General features: G+C 36.9%; 1 protein-coding gene across 1 annotated transcript in view; it reads right to left on the bottom strand.

Moving 5' to 3' along the window:
• Positions 1-26,464, bottom strand: part of LOC126428425 (neurexin-4) — a 180,265-nt gene that overhangs the window by 149,746 nt on the left and 4,055 nt on the right. The window contains 1 exon segment of the mRNA XM_050090352.1: positions 19,322-19,518. Within this exon segment, the coding sequence (XP_049946309.1) occupies positions 19,322-19,518 (197 nt within the window).

Consider the following 26,464-nt stretch of genomic DNA (forward strand, 5'->3'; position numbering starts at 1 on the left):
TCTATCACTAAAGCAGTTACTCAGGCAGAAAGGTTGCATAAAATCATGTACATGTTTCCACCATAACTAAACCTTCAATTACTGACAAATTCTGTTCATTCATTGACAAAGATGGCAACACATTTCTAAATGGTGTACTTACCATGAAAGCACTTTTGACAGCTCTGTTGAACTAGAAGAAAAACTTAATAAAATGGTATCTGTAAAAAAAGCTCTTTCAACATGGAGTAGTTTTGCAGGTATCCTTGTATGTTACCTCAAAGCATGTTAATCACATTCATGTTAGTCACACAGCACAGGTGCAGTGGTGTTATTAATTAAGCATTAGAAAAAACACAGTACATATTAAAAATCCTTGAAAATCGCATGTGTTATAACAGAAACTCGGTGCAAAAAATGATGTTAGTCAAAGTGCAGTGAAAGCTGTGTTAATGTCCTGTTGAGGAATCTGGGCCAAGAAACTGCAACCACCACACAGCACATTGCATGCAAAGTTGCAGATATGTACATCAGTGACCAAACAGCAGCACACTTGGCATTGACTTATAATTAACAGTAATGTTGAATACATGTCTTTATTAAATGTGGCTAGAAGCCTCCAGATTTTCAAATCAATGAAATTTTGTATTCTTTTGTTCCCTCTTTTTGACAACAATGAGCACTAGAATTTCTGTGACCTATCATGTAGCACTGTATTCAGTATGAAAAGGTGGGACTAAAGCTGAAGAATTCATTGCAATACTCTCAATGGAAATGAAATAAAAGAAACTGGCTTTTCACTCTATCAAAAAGTGACTCTTCTTGTTTGTACAAAATTAAAATACAACTTTAAGTAAACAAATTCTATCAACCATCTGTAAAACTCAGGTTGGTTCCAACAGAAAACTGAAGGCATGGCATGGGACCTATGCCTCAGAACGTACACCAGTCTGAATACAAGCTAAACTGTTTAGGCAGTTAATGGCATTTGTCACTTAAAATTAAACAAATAAACAGTATCTTCTGTCAGAAATGAGACACTAATGAGCAAATAACTCTTAATATACAAGGAAGTACAAAAACAAAACTTGGTCAAAAAGATATGCAGGATTCATACATACATGAGATGCTGAGAACAAGAAACTTCAACAGCACTGACAGCTTCACAAGAAGGAATGAATTTTTTTTTTAAATGCCAAATAATTTTCATAAGTGAAATGGGGTTGTGGCGCTGGGATTTTCTGATCACCAGACTGTCATCAATGTGTGTGTGTGTGTGTGTGTGTGTGTGTGTGTGTGTGTGTGTGTGTGTGTCCAGGGGTTACTATACATTACATGAGAACATTTCTCATCTACATATTCCCAACATTATATGCCATGTCAAACTGTACAACCAGTTTCTGAATGCAACCCAATCCATGCTATATTCCATAACAAATAACCAAATTTAAACTCAGTTTTTACCTCATGTCTGACAACAAATATGCAATGATTGTTTATACATCAATAAATAAATATCACATAGCCATGAAAGATAAGAGAGAAATATGACATGTCAAACAAATATACAGGGTGTACAGGAGGAATTGTCAATATGCGCAGAACTATGACAGGAATGATCATTCGAAGCAAAATAGTCTAGTAAACATGGGCTCTAAAATGGATACCTCAAGATCTATGAGAACTTCATTAGCAGAAGAGATATGTTTCACAATATTGAAAATGAAGTGCTCATAGCTCTTAAAGTATGCATTTTAGAGCCCATGTCTGCAAGACAATTTTGCTTCAAATGATCATTCCTGTCATATGCCGGAATACTGAGCATTCTTCCTGGGACACCCTGCATTTGTCTTGGAGGCCCCAAGTTTCCCTGGGTACACCTACACAACTTTTCCTAATGGCTGCCCTCACTGATCCTTCCTTTGCCCACTCCGTGGCTCTCCCACACCCACACCAGACCCGTGTGTGTGTGTGTGTGTGTGTGTGTGTGTGTGTGTGTGTGTGTGTGTGTGTGTGTGTGTGTGTACAGATTTAAAAACATAAACCAGAATCAAAGTGTCACTCATTACATAACAAACTGCCATCCATTGTTATTTATCTAAAGTGTATTTGGAAAGTACGATTACTGGATTTGCACTAAAAATTCATAAGTAAAATACAATGTACTCTGTCCACTACATTACCACTAGCGCTCGTGTAAGCGGTCGTCGCCAACGACGCGCGACCTTCACACTAGTGGCAGTGTAACGACGACAGTCTGGGACGTCACACAACACATGTTCACCTGCGGCTCTCCCGTCTCGTCAGTGTACGTCCTCCACGTTTCGCCATCGTCCGAATACTGGACGAGGAACTCCTCGACGAAGTCGTTGCGCGTGCCTGCCCGGCCCTGGGTTTCGATGGCCTGCACCTGCCACCTGCTGCGCAGGTCGATACTCAGCGACTCAGTGTACGTGTTTGTCGCCGGGCTCCAGCTACCGGGACCTGCGTGAGGGAAGTCGTAGCCGGACGGCATACGCATGAGGGACGGAGAAATGGTTCGCACACAGCTACAAGCAAGTAGGAAAACTCGACAGGTCCATTCAAATATCGTGGGCTACCAGCTTCGGTGTTCCCTTCTGACACCTTACCTTTTCTAAAGCAACTCCTATCCTTACTTTTATAATCCTCTTTAATGGCTTATAGTTGTATAATGAATTACTGAAAGGTATTCTGTAAAGAAATCAATAGTCTAAAATGAAACTACTCCCCATCCAACCCATTCAATGTTGTCTACTTAGCAGAAAGCAGCAGATCTGATTAACATATATACCAGCTGACAGATTCATTTGCTTAGGCAAATTGGTTTTCTCTGGCAGAAAGGAGAGAAAACCCAACAACAGTTTATGAGGAATTAGCAAAAAGGTCATCAAAACAATGAACCCAGTGAGAGAGATTAGTAGAAAAGGTAACTGATAAAATTGTGAGTAAAACAGGATATTTGATAAATGTAGAAATTAAAAATGGGAAAGAAGGTAGGCAGCCAGACAGGAGATAAGGGAAAGTAACATCAGGAATGATGACAAGAGAAATACGGAATAAAAAAACAGACATAAGTCAACAGTGATTAGAATTAACAAAACCAGAAATGACAGCAGGAAATAAAATATAAACTTGAGAAACGTAGCCAAATAAATTTGGCAAAGATTCTTTTTAACGAGGAGTAGAAGACAAATGATGATGAGTGTGAAACGGTGGCACGGAGATCTGTCTCTCATTTACATCTCTATTCCTCATCTCTCCCCTTCTCATACACACTCTTCGCCTGTTATAATTTTTCCATATCTGAAATCACATCTGTTGCTGCAATTGCATCATTAGTCAAGAAACACATACACTACCCCCCAACTTACATTTCATTAATACTTGTTCCGTAGATCATGAATACAACATTTCGTAATGATGTAGAATGTGTCAGTTTAACACAAGTTTTCTTCAAACAATATAATCAATATTTTTATTTTACTTTTAGGCAGTTACTAGTTCATATCGAAAAATTCATCTACTGAGATTCAGAAATTCTTTTAATTGGTTTTTAAATGTTGACCAGCTATCTGTCAGAATTTTAATGCTATTTGGCAAATGACCAAAGATTTCTGTGGCAGCATAATTCACCCCTTTCTGTGCCAAAGTCAGATTTAACCCAGAATAGTGAAGATCATCCATTCTTCCAGTTTTGTAGCTATGCACTTCACTATTATTTTTGAAATAGGATGGGTTATCAATAACAAATTTCATAAGTGAATATATGTATTGCAAAGGTACTGTGAATATCCTGATTTTCTTAAATAAATGTCTGCAAAGTGATCTTGGGTGTGCTCCAGCTATTATTCTGATTACACACTCTTAATGACGAATTATCATAAAATATGATGCCAAATGAAAGAAGTGAGTGAAAACAGGCGTAGTAGGCTAATTTACTGATACGTTTATCACCAAAATTTGCAATAACCCTACTAGCATAAATAGCTGAACCTCATCGTTTCAGCAGATCCTCAAATATGTTTCTTCCCATTCAATTTCTCATCAATACGCACACCCAGAAACATCTTGTTTAACAGCTGTAACAGCCCATAGGTATGCATTAAGCGGTTCTCCCTGTTTGCCTTGCAAACATGGCATACAACAGGAATGATACAGCTGCAGGTGGAAATTTGTGTCTTAGTTATTTCACTCTGAGCATGGGGTGGGCCATGACCTAATCCCTGAAACCTAGATTATTTCTGATACATTTCCCATTGTTTGCCACACACATCAACACCAGTCTCCAAAATCTATAAGATCTGTCAAGTTTTGTACATATCCACTATTCTACCACGATTTGATAAGTTTTTTATCTTTCTATTTCTATTCTGGAGAAGACAATTATTTCTTGTCTGAAATAACATTTGTTGACTTGTTTTTAATGCTTTATTATACACTAGTTCTTTCATACCAATGTAGTGCATCTAACTAAACAATAAAAACTACACCATTACACATCTGGTTAGAGGAATAAATAGCACCACAGAACTTCAAACTACCACATTACAAAAATTTAAATAACAAATGCCAATTTCTTAAATCCTTGACAATACTGCATTCATGCTTATATGTCTGTAACTCGCTTAACCATTAAATAACATCAAAATAGTTTCAAAGTGTAGGTAATATTTCTTTTATGAAGTACTTCCTGTTTCCAAACACTATTCCATTTATTATTCTTTTTAGTTTTTCTGGGATCTGAAACTGAATTTTGGAGCACCACTGTTCACACTCTGGATGAATTGTGCATTGTTACTTTAGGTACATTAAAAGTGCAAACATCTTTTATAGCAGTGCGGAGAGTAGGAAGAAATGATGAAGAAGAAGAAGAAGAAGAAGAAGAAGAAAGGGGGAGGGGGGAAAGCCGGCAGAAATCCACCTTGTTTAGGAACTCTCTGATATTTCTCCACAAAAAATCAATTAACTGTGTTGGCTCCAGCAGATGATATATGAAATAAAAACAATGACTACAAATGGTTAATATTTTTCAGATGTCTTTGGCTCTAGGGCATCATCTTACCTACACTATGATGTTCGTGTGAACACTTCAATGGCTCAAAGTGACCTAACTTGTTTTTTCATGATAGCTGCAGTACTGTGATGACTTATACACACATTAAACATCCACTGCAACATCATAAGCATTAATGTGTTTTACCAACAGTTATGGACGTGGCAGAACTGAAATATTCCAACTACACATTCCACAAAATGAGATCCCATGGGCACATAATCTCAACACAAGCACAGGCTTCATAATTTTGAAGAGATAAAACAAATACGCTAGATATGTTATTCAATGCCAATAATACAATTCAAACACCAATCACACAGTATAATAACAGTAAATTCAGCGATAAGGTGAATATTGGGTTAGAAGTCATAATTGCAGTGATCATGGTGGCACTGATGGTGATGACTGTAATTAGATTAAAAGGGAAGAAACAAATGAAGAATTGATCCCCCTCCTCCCCAAGATACACAACTTTTGAAACATGAAGCATTTTCACTGTATTAGGTTTGGAGATGATGAACTTACTTTGTAGAAAGGTGGTCATGAATTCATGTGGTCTGAAATACCATTTCAGAGTTCTGAAATCTCGTACAGAACTGCTGGCCATAAATGTTTTGCCTCCTGAAGGTACTGGACAGTGATTCTGTCTCATAATTCATTAGTTTTCTCCTTTGCTATATTTACATATAATTAGACAGACATAGACAAAATGAACAATTTGTCTAAACAGCAAAATATGTAGACACAAAGAAATCACATGAAAGGAAAATCTTAAATAGAACGAGGTAAGTAAGACGTTAAAAAGAATGCGACAATTTCAAGAACACGATAATGGGCACATGATATAATACACAGAATTATAGGGATATGTCCTTGAGAGAATGTAAAAAATTTGATAAGATCAAAGAATTTAAAACAACATAACTGAAAAGAAAACAAAACTGAAACACATGTTGATTAAACACAGTTTGCAGTTAATATGGCAAATGGCACAGTAATTAACAATAGATCAAATTGGACAACACTCCAAGACGCCTTTCAAGGTTCATATATTTCATGAACTGAATCAAAAATACAGACAGTAAACACTCAAAACAACAAATTTCAGGAGATAATGACAGATGAAATGGGTAAAACCATTCACGGCCTGAAGAACGGAAGGCACTAAGAATGGTTTTCAATAGAAATTATTAAGGCTGCAGTAAAAATTATTCAAAAGGATTGCACAAAATTGTTTACAGAATGTAAGCACTGGAACAAAGTTATTAGAATTTTCCTTCACAATAAATGAGGCAAGACTTTCCTTCACAAAAAACTGAGGCAGCAATTTGTACTGCCTGCCTTTAGTCTTGATGAAATTCCAGAATGACTGAAGTATATTTGAAGTTATGTTTGAAAATCAGTTATAAGATACCTAAACAATGTATGACCAAAATATATCAAAAAAGAAAATTTTATCAATTAATAACACAGTCACAGAACAGATACCATCATCATATAGATAAGGCTAATCGACCAATGATCTTCTTCAGTGGGGATGCACTCACATTGCCCGAACTCTTACGGGAATCGGTAGACAGACTGCCGCGAATAGTGAGTAAGCGGGCAGGGGCACTACAAACGTAGTGTGTGCACAGTAAGCTGAAAATGTGGATCCCACGGGGAGTGGCCAGAGGTAAGTCACTGCAGTCGCACTATCCTCTGTGACCTCGGTGGCTCAGATGGATAGAGCGTCTGCCATGTAAGCAGGAGATCCCAGGTTCGAGTCCCAGTCGGGGCACACATTTTCAACTGTCCCTGTTGATATTTATCAATGCCTGTAAGCAGCTAAAGATCTGGATTACATTGTAATTTCATTCTTTGAGAGCTGCAAAATCACTAGTGGTATCTGTTCTTTTGGACATGTCTTCCCTCGACCTTAGTTTCTACTCACTTTTAACATGGACCATTGCCTTCATTGTTCACTTAACATAAATCTGGGGGTGATAGTTGAGTGAAATTTGGGAGCGACAACAGATTTAGCCAATCATCACTGGAAATTTGATGATAAGTACTCACTGCATGGCCACTTCTGTAAATATATATGCAAAAAGCATAAACTTTTTGACTGCTGTACCTCAATGCTGCTTTCTCCCCATCTGTCAATTAGACATCACGTCCTCTATAATGTCTTCTACATATTTCAGTCATTGACATGCCACCATTAATAATAGCTGTCATGTCTGACTAATCATACATCAAATTTGTATACAATATATGAAATTAGCATTATCATATCAAGTTGTCTTTTATATATTTTGTGCATGATAGGAATGTAAGTAAAATTAAAAGTACTTTTACTATTCTTTCACCCCTTATCCACAAATAATAAATTAGGATGACATTTAACGTTTTTTTCATGTATTTATTTATTTACTTATGTGTCTCAAGTATTAACAACACTTCCAGATACAATAAAATAAGTGAATTTACAATTCTTTTGAATACAATTGTAAAGTTATGACAAATACATTGTTTAGAAAATCAAATAACAGGTTGACATTTCTCATAATTTAAGCAACACAAAAACGTGCATGATAGCCTTAAAATAAATAAAAATGAGGGAACCCATGCAGTTGACATTACACCGAAACCAAAAGGAAACCATTACAACAACAGTGCCCAATGAACTGGTATAAATGTTATAATCATCTTCATTATAACCTCTTGACAATCCATGGCAATGAGATTTTTTACACTTCCTTTCCTCACAGTTACCTCCTTCTACAGCTACAGATAATAATACATCTCAACTCAGCATATATTACTTTAAAATCTCCCTTACTCTAATAAAAAGTAAGAAACAGTGAACATAACTGCTTGTATTTGTGTTTAACCTTTAGCTTCTGCTATTATTTCATTGTGATTATCACATGAAGTTTGACATACTGCAGCCATTCTCTTAGCATGCAAAGTCTCTTCACTGTTAAACCACCGAACTTTTCTTCTCTAATTAACAATTATGACCCTCTGACACTTCCATGTGTCTTTCTAGTGATTGCAAGTTACCTCTGTCATTCCGGAGAGTCAGAATCTGCACAAATAACACTCAAGATACAAAGGGCAAGAATTATTGATTGCATTAAGTGATTTTCTGATTCCACAACCTGTACACATAGTAATTACTTTTTTATAAAGTACACTGTGGACAGTCAGTGTTGTAATCTATTAAACTTTTTAGGCCAGTCATTAAAAACATATGCTAACAATTTCTTAAAAATAAATCTGTTGCTCCCAAGTGTGTAAAACATCATTTTTACTGTTTTCAAGTACATCAAGGATTTCTGTGATTTGCTGATGTGAGAAGCTTTTTCGTATTAATTCCATCTTCTATCCATTTACTTCTTTAACCACAAAAGAAAGAAGTCCACAAACTGCATCAAATTTTCCTTTTCCTCTGAGTATGTATTTGCACCATGATGACATTTTGACACAACAGCATGTGTATTTTCCCATGCAGCCTTTTTCTAGTGATTCTTAACAATACCATTCAATTTTCATTCTCAGAAAACCTATATTGTAAAAGTGTCCTACTGATTACATTTAGTACGTCCTTAATGAAAGAAACATTTTCAATGAAAAAAATTAGATTTTTTCAGTAAACACTAAAAATCTATCCTCTTCAAAACAATAAATTACTTGTTGGCATGAATGTGCTTCACACTGGAAATGTGTATAGTAATCGAACATTCAGATCCAAATCGATTGGCAAACTTTAATGGACAGTAGATCGATATTTACCAAAAAGAATTCACAGATTTCCCCATCACAGAAAAAATTATCATGTATACAAAATGATGGAAGTGGTGTTGATTTACAACAATTCACACCAGAGATTTGCTAAACATTTTTACTTGATCTGTTACTTTTCCCTGTCCATTTATTAATATAAAACCACATCAATACCCAATAAAACTATACCACAACACTTAACAGTAGTAAATAATCGTAGCTGGTGCACTGCTTTATAATTTTAATAACCCAGCACTTCACACTGAACCATGGTGTAACAATTTACTTCTCAGTTGACTGTGCACTTGTTGCAATGTTTTCCCTTAGTGGTCAATATCAATCACTATTGGACAAATTCTACAATGACAATACTTAACAATTTTTAAAAGCCCAACCACCATGCAGCACAATGCAAATTCATCCCACCAAAGAAACAATGTAAGCAACTCAAATCAAAAAAACTACTTTTCTACAAAGCACCACTTCTTCACTCCAAAATGCTCAATATACACTATGTTAGCCATGCACTGTATACTACTAATGAAGTAGTCACCCAGCCATACAAACATTCTGCTATTTATTTCGTTTCCGTTATTATCGTCACCCAACCATACAAACATTCTGCTATTTATTTCGTTTCCGTTATTATCAACACCTCACAAAAACTGTACATTATTTAAAGTTATTACACTTACACATAATCCCTTAAATGTTGTTGGAACTTATGTGGCAACATATGAATATGCAGCAAAAAATAATTCAAAAGTAACAATGATATAGTAAGTTCAAAAATGGTTCAAATGGGTCTAAGCACTATGGGACTTAACATCTGAGGTCATCAGTCCCCTAATATATTGTATGTTAGCAATAACAATAATCAATGGCATCTGTTCAGCAGCGAGTGAAAGAGTAGCTCTTCAGGGGGGGAAAAAACAGCAGTTCTAGAAAGTGAATCCTCAGGCATTTAGAGCCAAAGTCACTGTCGTAGAGACACACATTAGGTGCAGAATCAACACCATACAATCAAGTCACACCAGTGAGTCAAAAGATTTCCACCAAAGTATGTCATGGACAAACTCACAGCTTCAACATGCTTAAATTTCAACTATCACATATTATCAGTTCCTGCAAAAGCATAATAACTTTTCAAGGTTCCATCCTACATCAGATGCAGTTGCTTCTCCCCTTTCTCATTTCCTGAGGAAAGAGACTTATCTTTATGACACACCAATAAATAAAACTCCAAAAGCCTGAGGACACTTTTCCCAGGACTCCCTTGCCACTCTTTCACCCACCAGCAAGCTGGAATCTTTCATGTTTGTTTATTCTCACATTCATTTGCCTGCAAGGAGCAAAAGCCTCATTATGATCTGTTCACTTTCCAAGACATTCCTTGTAAAGAGCACGTGTCTTTGTTTAATGCTTTCCCTTAAAAAGATACCTATATACTCTCTCTCTCTCTCTCTCTCTCTCTCTCATATCCTTATCAGACCAATTTCACAAAAAGAGGCATAAATTTTCCATAGCCTTCTTGAACAACCCTTGCTAGCATTTGTTTATGGAAACCACAGGACATATTAATAAGGAAAACTATACAGAGATTTGAACATTATTCCTCTTAACTGCAACTTACTAGCTTTTAGGGAAGTCAAGAGATAGCCAGTCGCCACATCTTCATGTCTAAAGTGAAAGAATTTATTAAATTAAGTGAAGTCACTACATCCTCAACCCAATGATTGGTTTCAACAATGTGGTGTTTTACTATGAGTGGTATGCTCTTCGCTTCATCCAACCTCCAAACTGACAAACCATGTCAGTTGTTGGGAGAACCGAGTTTAAATTTCACACCAACTCTCAGTGGAAGTTGGCATTTTTCACATTAATAAAACACCGTCAGAGGTGATGCACAAAAATCCCAGGATCGGTCACTGATTGAACCACAGACCTTTAGATTTGCAATGTCACTTACCTACCCACTGAACCCCAAGCCACACTTATCAGTTATATGTATGACATCTATACATAATGTACACTTTTAAATAAACTAATTAAGTATTTTGGCAGCAAAAGAAAATAACTGCGGCTTCTGTTAGTAAATACACCTGACGTATTTCCTCAGTGAACTGCAGAAACAAAATTAATTTAACCATAATAACCATGTTTGAGCTCTGTGGCTACAGGTTAAATTATTTGAAAAAATACAGTGAACAGCTGAACACCAGTTACAAAACTTTATTCACACCAAGATGTCAACAGTTGGTATAACACAGTTACACATAAAAAATTATCAGTAACACTCAATTAAGTATTGATTACTGTACATTTTTCGACTACAAAATACGAATCCTCAATAAGAAGTGAACTGTAGTAGTTAATGTCTATCCTAACTGTTGCAGTTAATGACCATCGGACTTTTTCAGAGATCCGTGAACTTATTTATGTATTATCCAGGAGAATGCGAAACATGTTTTGTGCAAGAAAACCTTGTATTATTTTAAAACTCTCTTAATATCAGCAGAATCTCTTCTTCCAACATATTACATGGATGTAGGTGGTGGTGGTGCTATAGCCTATTACTCGGTAGTCATTCTGCTACGATTCATCGAAACAAATTTGAGGCCATCCCTAAAATTGGATGCATTTCACAGTCTGTAAACCGACACTCCATCGTCTAAGAGACTTGAAAAGTACTAACCCATGAGAAAACTAAGAGCCTGGAGAGTGGCAACCTAGGTGACCCCCTACACACACACACACACACACACACACACACACACACACACACAGACAGACAGAGAGAGAGAGAGAGAGAGAGAGAGAGAGCTCATTATTATATGAACATCCTGCTTCTTTTGGCTACGACATCAATGATTATCAGTTTATCACCAGATAAAGCAATGAGTCTGGTGCATTCATCCCACCTCACGATACCTGGCTCCCACCCTGTACTAAGTTGTAGGTCACAGATTGCTTTCTGAGATTTCCTCTTTCAGTCACTTCTTTTAATATGGCAACTCATAAACTGTTTGTCCTGTTAATGGCAGAGGTATTAAAATACAATTCAAGTTCATTTTCTGAAGCTTGTTCCCCACAGCTAACTTCTCAGGACAGGATAGGTGTCAAATGGTATAATGTTTGAATCAGCATTGCTCTGCAGTGTACACAGTCTGGCCAATATAATAGTATCCTTAACATGGGCATTCTATGAATGCATCTTCAAAAGTAATGCCTTACAATTCTCTTCCAATATCAGTTGACCTCTTACATGTCATGCATATTATTCGGTTGCCTTAGACTGCAGTCACGAATGTTTGAGTTGCATTTGCGTGAGTGTATCTGTGTGTGTGTGTGTGTGTGTGTGTGTGTGTGTGTGTGTGTGTGTGTGTGTGTGTGTGTGTGTATACACGTGTTTTTGTCGTCTAATTTTGATGAAGACCTTACTGACCTAAAGCTATATTTGTGACAGTTTTTTCGTTGTGCCTATCTGTGACTCAGCACCTCCGCTATATGGTGAGTAGCAACTTTCCTTTCCACAATAATATTACTCGATTGACGTTCCCACTTCGCTGACACATGCTGCAACCCTCTACCATTAAAGGGCTCCGAATTGCAATGTTTAACATAGCAGTTTATCATGTAACTATATTAGTGTGTGATAAACACCATGCTGTAATCAAGTTTCTGACCACAGAAAACGAGCCTCCAACTGAAATCCATAGAAGAATAGAAGCTATGTGCGGCGATGACTGTATCGACATCAGTAATGTGTGGCACTGCGTTCTTTGTGCTCATAATAAAGGAAACTGTGGTACTAACCTCCGCATATGTGATAGGGCTCAGAGTGGACGGCACGTACAGAAACTGACGAGACTTAGTAAAATGAGGTTCCAAAACTTAAAAAACATCTTTAAGAACTTCACTCTGACAGTGATGAAGCAGTGCAGTGCAACCAGAGGTGAGACTGTGGTTCCATTGATAAAGTTAAACATTCAACAGTTCCAATAAACTGGTCTCTTGTTGGAAGAAATGTGTTCGTTGCCATGGTAACTATACTAATAAATAAGTATGTAGACGTGAAGAATAAAGATGTAGAATGTTAATAATTTTTGTGCTGTGCAACCACCACAACTGATTATAACAGTTTCTGCACCCTACACTGAACTGAGTTGCAGGTTGCAGTTTTTATTGTGGGTATTTTCTGAGACTTTAATTTTAGGAGCTGCTTTTATCATTATCTCACAAATCATTTGTCATTGTAGTAGAAGATGTCACCTTATACAATTCCCAATGCATTTACTAAAGATGTTCTGAGAAAAAAACATCCCTGAAAAACATAGCAAGAAGCTTCTGTTTTTGCCATTTTGTCGCCTGGTGATAGAGAAGAGAGACAACATTACCCAAATCACTCAATCTTCCAACGAAGGTATGACGCTTCATCAAACAATATAAGATTTATGAGGGCATACTGGAAAGTAAGGCCTCCAATTCTTTTGTGTGAAAACCATTACAGTTATTTAAATAAAACAAAAATTATTAACATTCTACATCTTTATTCTTCATGTCTACATACTTATTTATCAGTATAGTTACCATGGCAACGAACACATTTCTTCCAACAAGAGACCAGTTTATTGGAACTGTTGAATGTTTAACTTTATCAATGGAACCACAGTCTCACCTCTGGTTGCACTGCACTGCTTCATCACTGTCAGAGTGAAGTTCTTAAAGATGTTTTTTAAGTTTTGGAACCTCATTTTACTAAGTCTCGTCAGTTTCTGTACGTGCCGTCCACTCTGAGCCCTATCACATTTGCGGAGGTTAGTACCACAGTTTCCTTTATTATGAGCACAAAGAACGCAGTGCCACACATTACTGATGTCGATACAGTCATCGCCGCACATAGCTTCTATTCTTCTATGGATTTCAGTTGGAGGCTCGTTTTCTGTGGTCAGAAACTTGATTACAGCATGGTGTTTATCACACACTAATATAGTTACATGATAAACTGCTATGTTAAACATTGCAATTCGGAGCCCTTTAATGGTAGAGGGTTGCAGCATGTGTCAGCGAAGTGGGAACGTCAATCGAGTAATATTATTGTGGAAAGGAAAGTTGCTACTCACCATATAGCGGAGGTGCTGAGTCACAGATAGGCACAACGAAAAAACTGTCACAAATATAGCTTTCGGTCAGTAAGGTCTTCATCAAAATTAGACGACAAAAAACACACACACACACACACACACACACACACACACACACACACACACACACACACTCACGCAAATACACAATAAGGTTATGTGTATACATATGATACTGTGTGAATACCATGTTTATAGCCCTTTCTTACAGATTTATACATCAAGCTTTGCTAAGTGACCAGTTACATTTTCTGGCAATAATGTCCATAACAGCAAATGCTATGTAGGTGAAATTTCCTTGTTCTTCAGGTATACAAATATCAGGTGTGCAAAATACCAGAGGAACAGTGGGAATTGACGCCAAATTGAGTGTACTTTATTTTAAAGAAAAGCGGCGAAGAGGGGGCAATGTGTACACAATAAATATCCCACTGACAATATGGATAAATGTGTTATCAGACAGCAATTTCTGCATTATTTTGAACAACAAGAAGGAAACCTCCAACTCTCCCACACTGATATTTTAAAAGTGGCCAGTGGTTTATTCAGATACATTACACTGTAAATAAATGCTGTCACAGTGAAAGTGGGCGAGTACTGTCAAACAAAATTGCCAGTTAGTGTTTGTTTGTTGTGGTATCCAAGCAATGGCATATTGTAGTAATGTGAGCACTCCAATAGCAAGGATACTGAGCTGTACACTGCTATTAGCCCCACCCCTAGTCCACTTCTTGGACATAAACATTATATTGCTGCCGTCCCGGCCAGGTCATCAGTTTGCTTTGCCAGGTAATTACTTACAGTATAAAAAATAAACAGGATAAGGTGACACGGTAATGCCCTCTGCAGTTACTGTGATTTATCAGTAATAAGTGACTAAATGGTGGGTCAGTCCATGTCAAGTCACCCAGGCCTTGACACCAACCATGTCAGATTTTGATGAAACTTGGTACAATTACTTCTTTTATCATCCTGAAAGCACTTCTAAAATTTTTTTGCTTTATCTCTTATAGTTTTTTTTTATAAATTTTTAAAGTTTTTAGATTTGGCGTTGTTTCAGCAGTCGGAAATCTTAACTTAAACGTGTCCTCACAACTAAAAAAATTTGTATATTAAAGAATACTCAAGATATCAGTATGACATTTTAGAATAAGTTTGTGTATTATATCTAAATGTTAAAAAAAATTACCATAAAGATATATTAAAATCTTCCAAATGAAAAAAAATTGACAAGTTTTTTATTTTTAGCTAACGGATGTTTAGTTTTACAAAAACTGCAATATCTAGAGTCTCAGACCTGATAGAAAGCTCAAATTTGTTTTAAAATACTCTTAATTGTATAGGTTATTAGATAAAAGAAAAAATTATGTTGGCTTTTTAACCTTTTTAATAGTTATCTAATTTTTAAAATAATATTAATTATATTTTAAAAATAAAAAGTACCAAGTGACTTAGACACCGAAAATAAGTTTTTGTCTTCTTGGAGTAACAATGTACGCTTGGATTTTGTTTTGTTACTCCTGTGTTTTGAAGTAAAAATTATTACAGTGTTAAATAGTGCTTGGATAGTATTTTATTAAGTTTATTCGAACTTTCAGTAAGTACTGTTACTTAGTTTACAGAGATTCTTTTCCAATATCCTATAAAAGTAACCAGAACAGTAATCAGACCAAAAGTGAAATCAGTATATCAGATATTAAAACCTGTAGTGTAGGATTATTTAAAAAATCTGACTGTTTCCAAACAATCTACACACCTTCAATAAAGTTACAACCGGTACCTGAATTGAGTGAGGAAGAAAAAGATTTGATCCACTTACGATCTGGAATTAATCTGTGTGAATTTAAGAATATATGTTCACACCACAGCTACTACTTTTTAAATGTTTTTGAAAAGTATCAAACAACATGTGTAGACCCACTAAAAAACACAAAAAAGCCCATCAAAAAATCGTTGAGAAGTGTAGGCTTGGATCTTTCTAAACAATTACTGACAAAAAATATTAGCCTAAAACCTGGACAAAAGCTTTGCTCAACATGCCGTAACTTTTGTGAGGAAAAATTAAGAGTTGAAGTCAATGAAAGTGAAACAGATGACGAAGTCATGGTTGAATTAGAATCATTGGAATCCAGAAATGAATCCCTCGTACAAACAAAGATTGCTCTTGATAATTTAGGTTTAACACCGATAAAGCTTCATGGCTTGTCAGAACAAAGTAAAGGGTATTATTTTAAAAGGAAGGTTAGCAGTATTGAAAAGACTGCAAAAAAGGCAGTTTCAAAAGCATTAAAATATGATGCACCAAGTTCTGATGATGACGAAGAAGATACAAGTGTGGTTGAGAAAGCAAAGGATTTTGATGTAATGATTTCTCTTATGAAAGAGAAGATTTCATCTGTTGGGAGGTCTAGAAAAATCCAGATTCTGAACTTGGCTCCAGATTCTTGGAGTCGAAATAAAGTGATAAAAGAATTTAATGCAAGTGAGTACATGGTGCGACAAGCTAGAAAGCTAAAATCTGAAAAGGGTATTTTGGAAACTCCTGGTCCAAAAAAAGGTAAAACTCTTTCTGAAAATACAGTAAGACTTGTAACAGATTTTTATGAAAAGGATGAAAGTTCCAGAGTGCTACCTGGAACAAAAGACAAAGTAAGTGTTCAAAAAATGTGTACATGCAAAAAAGACTCATTTTGTGTAACTTGAGAGAACTCTATTATTCTTTCAAATGGGAGAATCCCAAGGTAGAGGTAGGATTTTCAAAATTTTGTTTCTTGAGACCTAAATGGTGTAACCTTGCTGGTGCTGCAGGCGCACAAACTGTATGTGTATGCAGTATCCACCAGAATGTTGAACTATTACTGGATGCTGTGAAAATTGAAGAATCTTATAAAGACCTCATTAAGATGCTTGTGTGCAACACGGAAAACTAAAACTGCATGCTACATCATTGCGACAGCTGTCCTGCAAATACTGCACTAACTGAGTACTTAACTGAAAAACTAAGTGAAGATTACGATTTAGAAGAAGAAGTTGTAATCAGTCAGTGGGTTAACACAGACAGGGCAGAAATGATCAAACAGTCTATCAGTGTTGAAGACTACATTTCTTTATTGGTTAGGTCCATTGGAAAAGCTCACCCCGCACTCATTTATAGCAAAATCCCAATCAGCAGCCTTTAAAAGATTGAAAGAAGATGCACCACCCAAAACAGCAATTATTGTGATGGATTTCAGTGAAAATTATTCCTTTGTTACACAAAATGAGATCCAAAGTTACCACTGGAATAGAGGTGGTTGTACTCTACACCCAGTTGGAGTTTTTCTAAGAAATGAGGAAAACAATGTTTTTGTTTCCAACCACTGTTTTATTAATGATGACCAAGAACATGACACTGGTTTTGTTAACTTTGTACAAAAAGAAATTACAAAGTGGCTGTCATTACATCATACTGACATTGACTCAGTTCACTACTTTACAGATGGTTGTGCTCGGCAGTACAAAAATAGAAACAGTTTTAAAAATTTGACTGAACACTTGAGAGACTTTAATTTGAAGGCCCAACAGTCTTTTTTTGCAACAAGTCATGGGAAGTCAATTTGTGATGGCCTAGGAGGAACTATTAAAAGAATTTTAAGGAAAGCCAGTCTTCAGCTTTCAGACGAAGAACAAATAATGACAGCAATCGATGTGTACAAGTTTTGTGAAAAAAATATTGAAAACATTCATTTTCACTTTATTGACAAAAAAGAAGCTGATTTGCTACGGTTAAAACTAGAAAAACGTTTTTCAGCAACCCGAACCATTCCTGGAACAAGAAGTTTTCATAACTTCAAACCACTTCCAACAAACAACCTTGAAATTAGAAGGACTACAGATAGTGCAAAACCCTCCTTAGTCTTTTCTTTCCATTCTTCTTCTGGTTGGGTTCGTGTTGAACCATCCATAAATTGCTATGCGGCTGCAAATTATGATGGTAACTGGTACTTTGGACTGGTAAAAACAATATTCAATGATGAAGAAGATGCAGAAACTCTATTTCCACATCCTTCAGGACCAGCTGCATCATTTTATTGGCCTGAAAGAGAAGATTCTTGCATAGTGCCTTTGGAGCACATAGTCTGTGTAGTAGACGCACCTCAATCAAGCGGCACTGGAAGACTGTATCACTTCAAAAAAGACTGTATCAAAAGAACTGAAAGCTCTTGGATGAAGTGGAAAAACAGTTTGAATCAGCATTAATGTTTATTAAAATGACAAAATTACTCAAAAAATTCAATGTTTCAAGCAATCAGTTGGGTTATACTTAAGTGACGTAAGTACACTATCTTTGTACATAATTCAAATGTAATCTACTATAATTAATAAACATGTTAAAAAGCCATCATTATTTTTGTTTTATCAAGTAGCCTATATGTTTAAGAGTAAATTAAAACAAATTTAAGCATTCTATCAGGTCTGACACTCTAGAAGTTGCAATTCTTATAAAACAAAACATCCGTAAAAAAAATAAAAAAAAAAAAAAAAAAAAAAAAAAAAAAAAAAACATAAAAATTTTTTTCATAGAAAATATTAATATATTTTAATAGTATCATTTTTATCTTCAAATATGTATAATAAATAAACTTGCTTCAAAAATTCATGATATCTAAAGAGTTTTTAAGATAAGCAATTTTAAAGTTTTCAATACAAATTAAATTTACCATTTCCGAAGGTTCGGGAAACGCAAAACATGAAAACCTTAAAAATTTATAAAAAAAACTATAAGAGATACAGCAAAAAAAATCTGCAGGTGTTGTTAGGATGGTATTAGAATCATTTGAGCCAAATTTCATGAAAATCTAAGGGTGGGTGTAAAATTTATTTTTTATTGGGTGATTTGATATGGAATGACCTTGGTTTCTGTAATCTCACAGAACCAACAAACACACATTTTGAAAAGTTTATCTAAAAACAATTACTTAATAAAGGCTGATCTACTTCCAAAAATTTTCCTGTGAGTTGGCCAATTTTGATTGCACAGTAAACCTGAACCTTTAACAGATTTATGTAACGTGAATTTTTCTTTTACCATCCAATTACGTATACTGAGTTAATTTTTATTTAATTTCAAAGTCGTTCCAGCCACAACTGAAGCTGAAAGAATTTTAGTCATATAAAATGTATTGTGAGATTCCTGATGGAGGACAAAATATTTATATTCACTCCTATCAAACCATATAATTTCATTTGACAACTATCACAACATGCTCGAATTAGGCTTCTGCTCCAAGCACAGTCAAATGTATTCTATACTTAAATAGTGACAACACGTCCTCAAACAGTGCGGCATATGTCACAGTGAAATACAGACCTTTATCTCTCCTCCTGGTTCCTTGAAGTAAGAAAAGTCAAGTCCATTCATGCCATACTGAACGGCATACTCTTGCACGTACTCAGACGAATGTGGACGTCCACGAGTTGCAATTCCAGTTATGTTGTAAGTGTAGCCCAAGTCGACGGTCAGGAACTGGTCGTAGTCCGAGCTGGAGGCCGTCCATGCGTTGGCTCCTGGTGTGCCACTACATTACTACACATTCTCTGAACACACTCCTAGTGCTGAGCTAATTTCCTTGATCTTACGAAGCAACCAATTTTGTGCATTAAAAAACTTTGTATCTTACACACCTTTCTTACCCCAGTGTGTGTGTGTGTGTGTGTGTGTGTGTGTGTGTGTGTGTGTGTGTGTGTGTGTGTGTCAGTCACTGAATTTGCCTTTCAGCATAACATTTCTGTATCACCTGAGCTCTGTAGACATAAGACAAAGAGATGCACAATGGACTTCCACAGGCAAGGGGAATAAGTATCAGTATTTTACTCATGAGGTGGCTGTGCCTGCTAGTCACCAATGATTTTGTCAAAACTTTTGGTACATGTCATGCTTAATGAAATACAAAAGTGACGGAAGTGGGTACGCAGATGATCAAGCACTTAGAAACTTTGGCACGGCTCAGACAAGACACAAGCCATTTATGTTGGTGTAGTTTCCAGACAGTGGTTGGCACAAAGAAAAACAGTACGGAACAGTAATCCGAAGTTTGTGAGGACGAGTCCATCTGTGGAAAGTTTTTTCTTTTTTTTAATTTCCAATTTTTACATTACTTATACTGCAAATGAACTTTTTGTGTGTGTGTGGGGGGGGGGGGGGGGGGCACATCTGGGATCTCCTCCCAAACCCGCTGAATCAATTTCAACCAAACTTGGCACACAAACAGCAGGCCTCATGGTATCAGCACTCTGGGGTTTATAACCTCCTAGCTCCAATAGGTGTGCAGATATGGGTAAATACATGTTTTTCAAACTTCTGGCATATAGGTTGCCCTGCATGACAGAACAGTATCAACCTGCCAAATCAAACTGCTTTGAAGGTTAGCCTACATGTCATGGGCGAGAAATGGTTTTGCTAGCCCCAGACATGTAGTATACACTTCAAGACAGGCATGTTGTGTTAAAGTATCACTGATCCGCTCTGCATGGCGGCCTGTATGTCAGGGGCAAATAAATGATTTTCAAGTCACTGATGATTGACAGAACTGTGTGACATGCACTGTGAGAATAATATCAGCCTGTTTTACTGAACAATACTGCACAGGCTACACTTGTTGGGGACAGGTTGAGATGGATTTGGAGGGGGGTGGGGGGGGGGGGGCTGGACACAGCACAGAGGAGGAGGAAATGGACAGAGGAGAGGACGGGGAAATGCATGAAGCAGTTGGGAGATGTAGAGGCAAAGTGGGCAGGTAAAATAGGTAGAGTTGGAGGCAGAGATGGTAAGAGAGGGGGAAGAGAAAGTGTGCAGAGGGGGGAGCGGGAGAGGGGGGGAGGGGGGGAGTGGGAGAGGGGGGGAGTGGGAGAGGGGGGGAGTGGGAGAGGGGGCGTGCGGGAGAGGGGGCAAGTGGGAGAGGGGGAGAGGGGGCGAGCGGGAGAGGGGGAGAGATTCACAGAGATGGGATGATAATGATGAGTTGGACACAGAAATGGAGAAAGAGACGGACACAGAGAGGGTGAGTAGGAAGTGTATTCAGTGTGTTGAATGCTTACACAGGCAAAGCCAAAGGCAAATTTCAAATTGCATATAAATTTTAAGGAAAGGATTACAAAGCATACACGAAAACTTTATATGTATCATTAAATACTCTTACAGTTGATGACTTACACATGCCAGTGTGATATTTGTCTTTAAAACAGTGTGCAGCTGCCAAGAGTTGCTGAGAGATCAAAATTAAATTAATGGAATGTGAAGTCTTGTATGCTTTAATTACTATCCCTTCTTGGAAAATTATTTGCAGAGTCCTCATGGAAGCTGTTAAGTGCAACCCTTTCTTGGAAATTATTTGCAATCCCAAAATTTCTTTTGCCTTTCCCCTTCATGTTTTTACATAGATATTAATAAATATAATATATTGTGCATTTTTTGGCTTATTTGCAGTGTAGTAACATAAAAATTGAAAATAACAAAAAAATTTCATATAAGGACTGGACTCAATGACCCTCGGATTACCATTCTACACTCTTTCTGTCGCATCAAGTGCTGTCTGGAAACTATAATGTAAATGGCTAATGCCTCACCCTACATATGCCAAAAATGCTATTTATTTCCTAAATATTTGGCTATCTGGAGCTTCGACTTCTGTCACTTTCATTCCTGGCCAAGCCCCGCATCTACCATACATCTGAACAAAATCGGTACAATGAGTACGAGTAATCCCCTTCTGGGTAGATTTTCTCCTCTCATCTCATAAAAGATAGGTCCCTACTTTCCAACCACGCATAAATAATCCCTCTTCTCTCCCAGAAAAGGAACATAGAAGTTATCAAAGCTAAAATTAATATTTTCTACTTTCAAGTGTGTATTGATAGTATTAGGATTGGCACTTCCTAAAAGGTCCTGAGCAGCTGTTCTGTCTTCTTGCAATTTTCTAAAAATTCAGTATGAGGTAATTACTTTCTGGACAATGGAAACTACTATTTTTAAAAACTGTCCCCCACTTTAAAAGTTTCATCTGTAAAAATGATCCGTACAAAAGTACAATGGAGTATGGAACACTGGAGTACAAACAAGGAAAAGTCACAACGATTTATCATCTCGAAAACAAAGTAAAGGTACATTCACACGATGCCTCTTTCCTCAAGTGCACTCACACACACATGCGCATACTCAACAATTTATGGAACGAACACACGTATGCATGGGTTTTTTTGTGCCCACAAATTGCCTTGCTGCACAACCAGTCTAAGGTTCTTCTTTGTTTGGGAGTTTGTGCTGCATTTATTGTGGTGAAAAAGGGAGAGAAAAAGAAAACACAAAGTCCATATTGGGTAAGAAAGTATCTAAAAAACAGAGGTATGAGAAACACAAAGTGATGACACCATTTAGTCTGCAAATTTCTGGAGGAGGTCACAGCATATATTTACATTTTGTGTTTGGAAAACTGCAGTGATAAAAGGTTGGCAATAATATTATGTTAGCTGGTAACTGCAACTTCTTTGCCAGTTTGCACTATTTCACATTTCAAAAAGAAGCAGTTCAATGATTTTTTCTGAAACTGAGACATCCTTAAGGGAGATTCTTAGTCGTTACGTGAAGGTTTAACTTCAAATGTGTCATTTGTATTTTATTTTACAAAAAAAAGTTATTTACAAAATTTTAATCATGAAAGGTTATATGTAGATTAACACCCTGTGACTCTGCAAATTCACACAGATGCCAGAATCTGCTAGAATGGAGGCTGTGTTTTCCAATTTTGTACATCCTGCATCATCAAAGTCCTTCATTTCAGTTTCTATTTGTTTGTTGAAGAGTTCCACTAACCTCATCTTTTCTTCTGTTCCAACATTAGACTCCTCAACTGCTATGCTATTAAGTCACCATAATATGAATATCTGAAGTTTTCGTATGCACTTTTCACAAACTTTTAGGCTTCTCCTCCTCCTCCTCCATTTTCCTGAGACCTGTCTTGTTTGTTATAATGATATAATCGGAGACTTATCGTACTTGACACCCAGAGCAGCAAATCTCATCATTTATAAATTATTAGGAGTAAACTGACATTTCTACACAAAAATGACCTTATACCACAACCTCAACACACTGCACAATGAAACACACATGGGCCCCACCTACCTGTCGTCTGCTAATTAGTGTCAGAGATTTGCACTGAATCTGAGAAGCGATGCAGTATATGTATGGTCTCCATACCCAGGAAATTACATGTGCACAAACGTGCACGCGTAGTTGCAGTGTTGGAAATGTAAGCGGTTGTGCAAAGTTGAACAGAAAAAGGCATCATGTGGACGCACCTTTACAAGGTGAATCTTCTGTCTGTCTGCTGATAGATGTCTGCATTCCTAGTGCACACGGAAATCTCCACGTCACAGAAATGCATCGCGTGACTCGAGGAGCCACAACAAAACAATGCAGCCCATCTCCACTTTATCGATAGTTGCAGCATTTTGTTTTGGATTCCGTAGCAGCTTGCTATTTTACTGCAATACTTTGATTTCAATGTGTACCAAGATTACACACAATTATGTAACTTTATTTTGTCCTGATGATAATCGAAACATCATAATTGTCCCCTCTCCTTTTCCATATAGTGTCCACTGCCCTCCACTCCTGAACATTGTTCTATTATTACACATAAAGCTGTGAGCTACAAATGTTCTATGTTGCACAAGATACTGCCTAAATATGAGCACCGACGTCATAGCAGTGCCATCACATACACTATCTGATCAAAAGTGTCTAGGTATCCCCAAGTATAGTGGAACTGACCATTAGACATCACGAGAGGTGGACCCGGCAGTGTAAAAGAAGGTGGTGAGTACTAGGTTGTAAGCAGAGAAGCAGTGACAGTAGAACGGATCGGTCAGGAGAGCTCAGTGATTTTGAACACTGAGTAGTCACTGGATGAAACGAATCCGTCAGTGACATTTAAAACTTTCTGAGCCCATCCAAGTCGACAGCAGGTGATGTGATCGGAAGGGAAAATGTGAAGGAACAACTGTGGCTAAACCGAGACAAGACAGACCACACATACTGCCAGACACGGACTGTCTAACGTTATGGAGGAACGGACTGTCTAACGTTATGGAGGATTGTTGTACACAAATGAATTTGGCAGAAGGACTAACATGGGAGTTCCACAAGTGCTAGAATCAGCCCAGCTACAGCACAATGACCGTGTGCCAGTAGTTAAAAGGAATGGGGTACAATGGGCAAGCAGCCCCTCACAAACCACACATTCTGTAGACAATGTTAAGTGATGCTCGTGTTGGAGTAATGAGTGACAGCAGTGGATAGCGGAAGACTGGAAATGAGTTATTTGGAGAGTTGAACCACTCTACACCCTGTGGTAATTCAACGAAAGGGTTTGGATTTGGCAAATGTCTGGACAGCTTTACCTGCCATTGTGTGCAGGGCCAACAGTGAAATACAGAGGAGGTGGTGTTACAGCATTGGGGTTTCTCAAAGTTAGGGTGTGGTCCTTGTAGCACACTAAAGAAAATGCTAACAGCAGAAGGATATGGGTACGAACACATCTTACAATACAGTTTACTGCGCACAGTGGAGGAATAGTTTCGAGATGATGACTGGTTGTGTCATCGTGAAAATGCTCCCTGTCATAAAGCAGCATCTGTGAGGCAATAGTTTACAAAAACATTTCTGAAATAGACTGGCCTGCCCAGAGTTCCAACCTGAACCCAGTGGAAAACATTTGGAATGAGTGACGATGCCGACATAACTCCTGACCCAAGTGTACAACATCACTGCCTTCACTGGTTTTGGCTCTCGAGAAAAAAACGGGCTCCCATTTCTCCGCACACATTCAAATACCTTATCCGCCGTGTCCCCGGCAGAGTTCATGTCATAAAAATGAAGGATGGAGACGTACCATATTAATGTCCACTAATGGGTGTCCAGATACTTTGATCAGATAGTGTACAAGTTTTACCAGCGAAGCTGGAATGCGAGGTACTTTACAGAAATGGTTGCTAAATGTATCTTATTGCTAGGTCAAAGGTTGAACGTATGAAGCACAAGAAATAATAATAACTGAAACAAAATTAAATGCCGTGAAGACAATGTTGTCTCTCTGGAAAGTGACCAGCCTTAATTTATTTTGTAGTATACCCAATGTCTGTATATGTAAATCTACCAGCATCTTTCAAATTGCTATTCATTTACTTTCTCATTCCTACATATTTAGAATCATGTTGTGTAAATCAACTACAGAACACACCTATTAACTGGAAGTAGCTTTGGTACTTGTTATTTTTAGTGTTTCTGCAGCGTACTAACCCAATGATGAGTGGTGTATTAAATGATTAATAACTGTAGTAACTTAACTGTGGAAGCACTTATGTGAGTATTGCTGTATATCTAAGAAAGAACATTATGTAAATGAAATAAACAATAAAACACAATATTATTCTAAAGAAATATTATTATTAGAGTACTAAAAGATCAAACACACAAGAGGACGTACGAGTAAAAATTTGTTATCTCATGATACATCTACTTTTTAACAGACACACGCACACTGCTATAATGTTTTCTTTACTTATACACAAAAAACAAATCTGAACTTTCTACACATCAAACTGCTATATACTGGATTAGACAGTCCCGTAACATTGAAGAAATGTTTCCCCATTAACTTCTGCTCATAATAAAATGAACGGCAGACTATTTGTCATGCAACATAATGCAAAATGTAAAGCTATAGGGCACATTATGTGCTACTAATATACTGGAACATAACATTATGCTGTAACAGAAAAAGGATATTAAAAACTGAATTTGATCTAGCATTCCAATACCATACATTTTATTAAATGTAAAATGTGAATACAATTATACAAAAATTACTTGACAGGCAGTATAAGTGAAGTTGAACCAAATATAACAAGCTGTTCCACTGTGTGCTGTAACATTTTTACATGAGAAACAAAAGTACAGCTTAAGAAACAAATGTAAGTAGCACATGGTTCCTTAGAAATGTGACTTATCAACAGATGGAAAGTGCTATGTTAAAAAAACACAAATTCTACCGAGAGCTAATGGGCACTTCTGATTATCAAATGTTTCACTGTTTGCACCATATATCAAACAAAATAATGCAACAGCATGTAGAAACAGAGTGTACTCAACATCATACTCCATGTAAAAGTACAGCCAAAGTAAGCATAAAAGGACCAGTAAGGACATTAAGAAATCAAATATGCTGGTACATAAGATTTCTGTAACACAGCCCAACCAATAGAACCAAAGAAAGGTAACGGTCTATTGTGAGGCCAACTTAAATAATTTATTTAAACGAGATAAAAATTATTACCAAATAAGTTATCCAGACATATCTCACATCTGTCTTCACTACTTCAATCTGTCATAATCTCCCTCCCAGTTTTGTCAAACATTTCAAAAAGTTTCCTGCATAAACAACTTTGTAAAATG

Source organism: Schistocerca serialis, chromosome 12 (genome assembly GCF_023864345.2).
Source record: "Schistocerca serialis cubense isolate TAMUIC-IGC-003099 chromosome 12, iqSchSeri2.2, whole genome shotgun sequence".
NCBI classification, from domain to species: Eukaryota; Metazoa; Arthropoda; class Insecta; order Orthoptera; family Acrididae; genus Schistocerca; species Schistocerca serialis.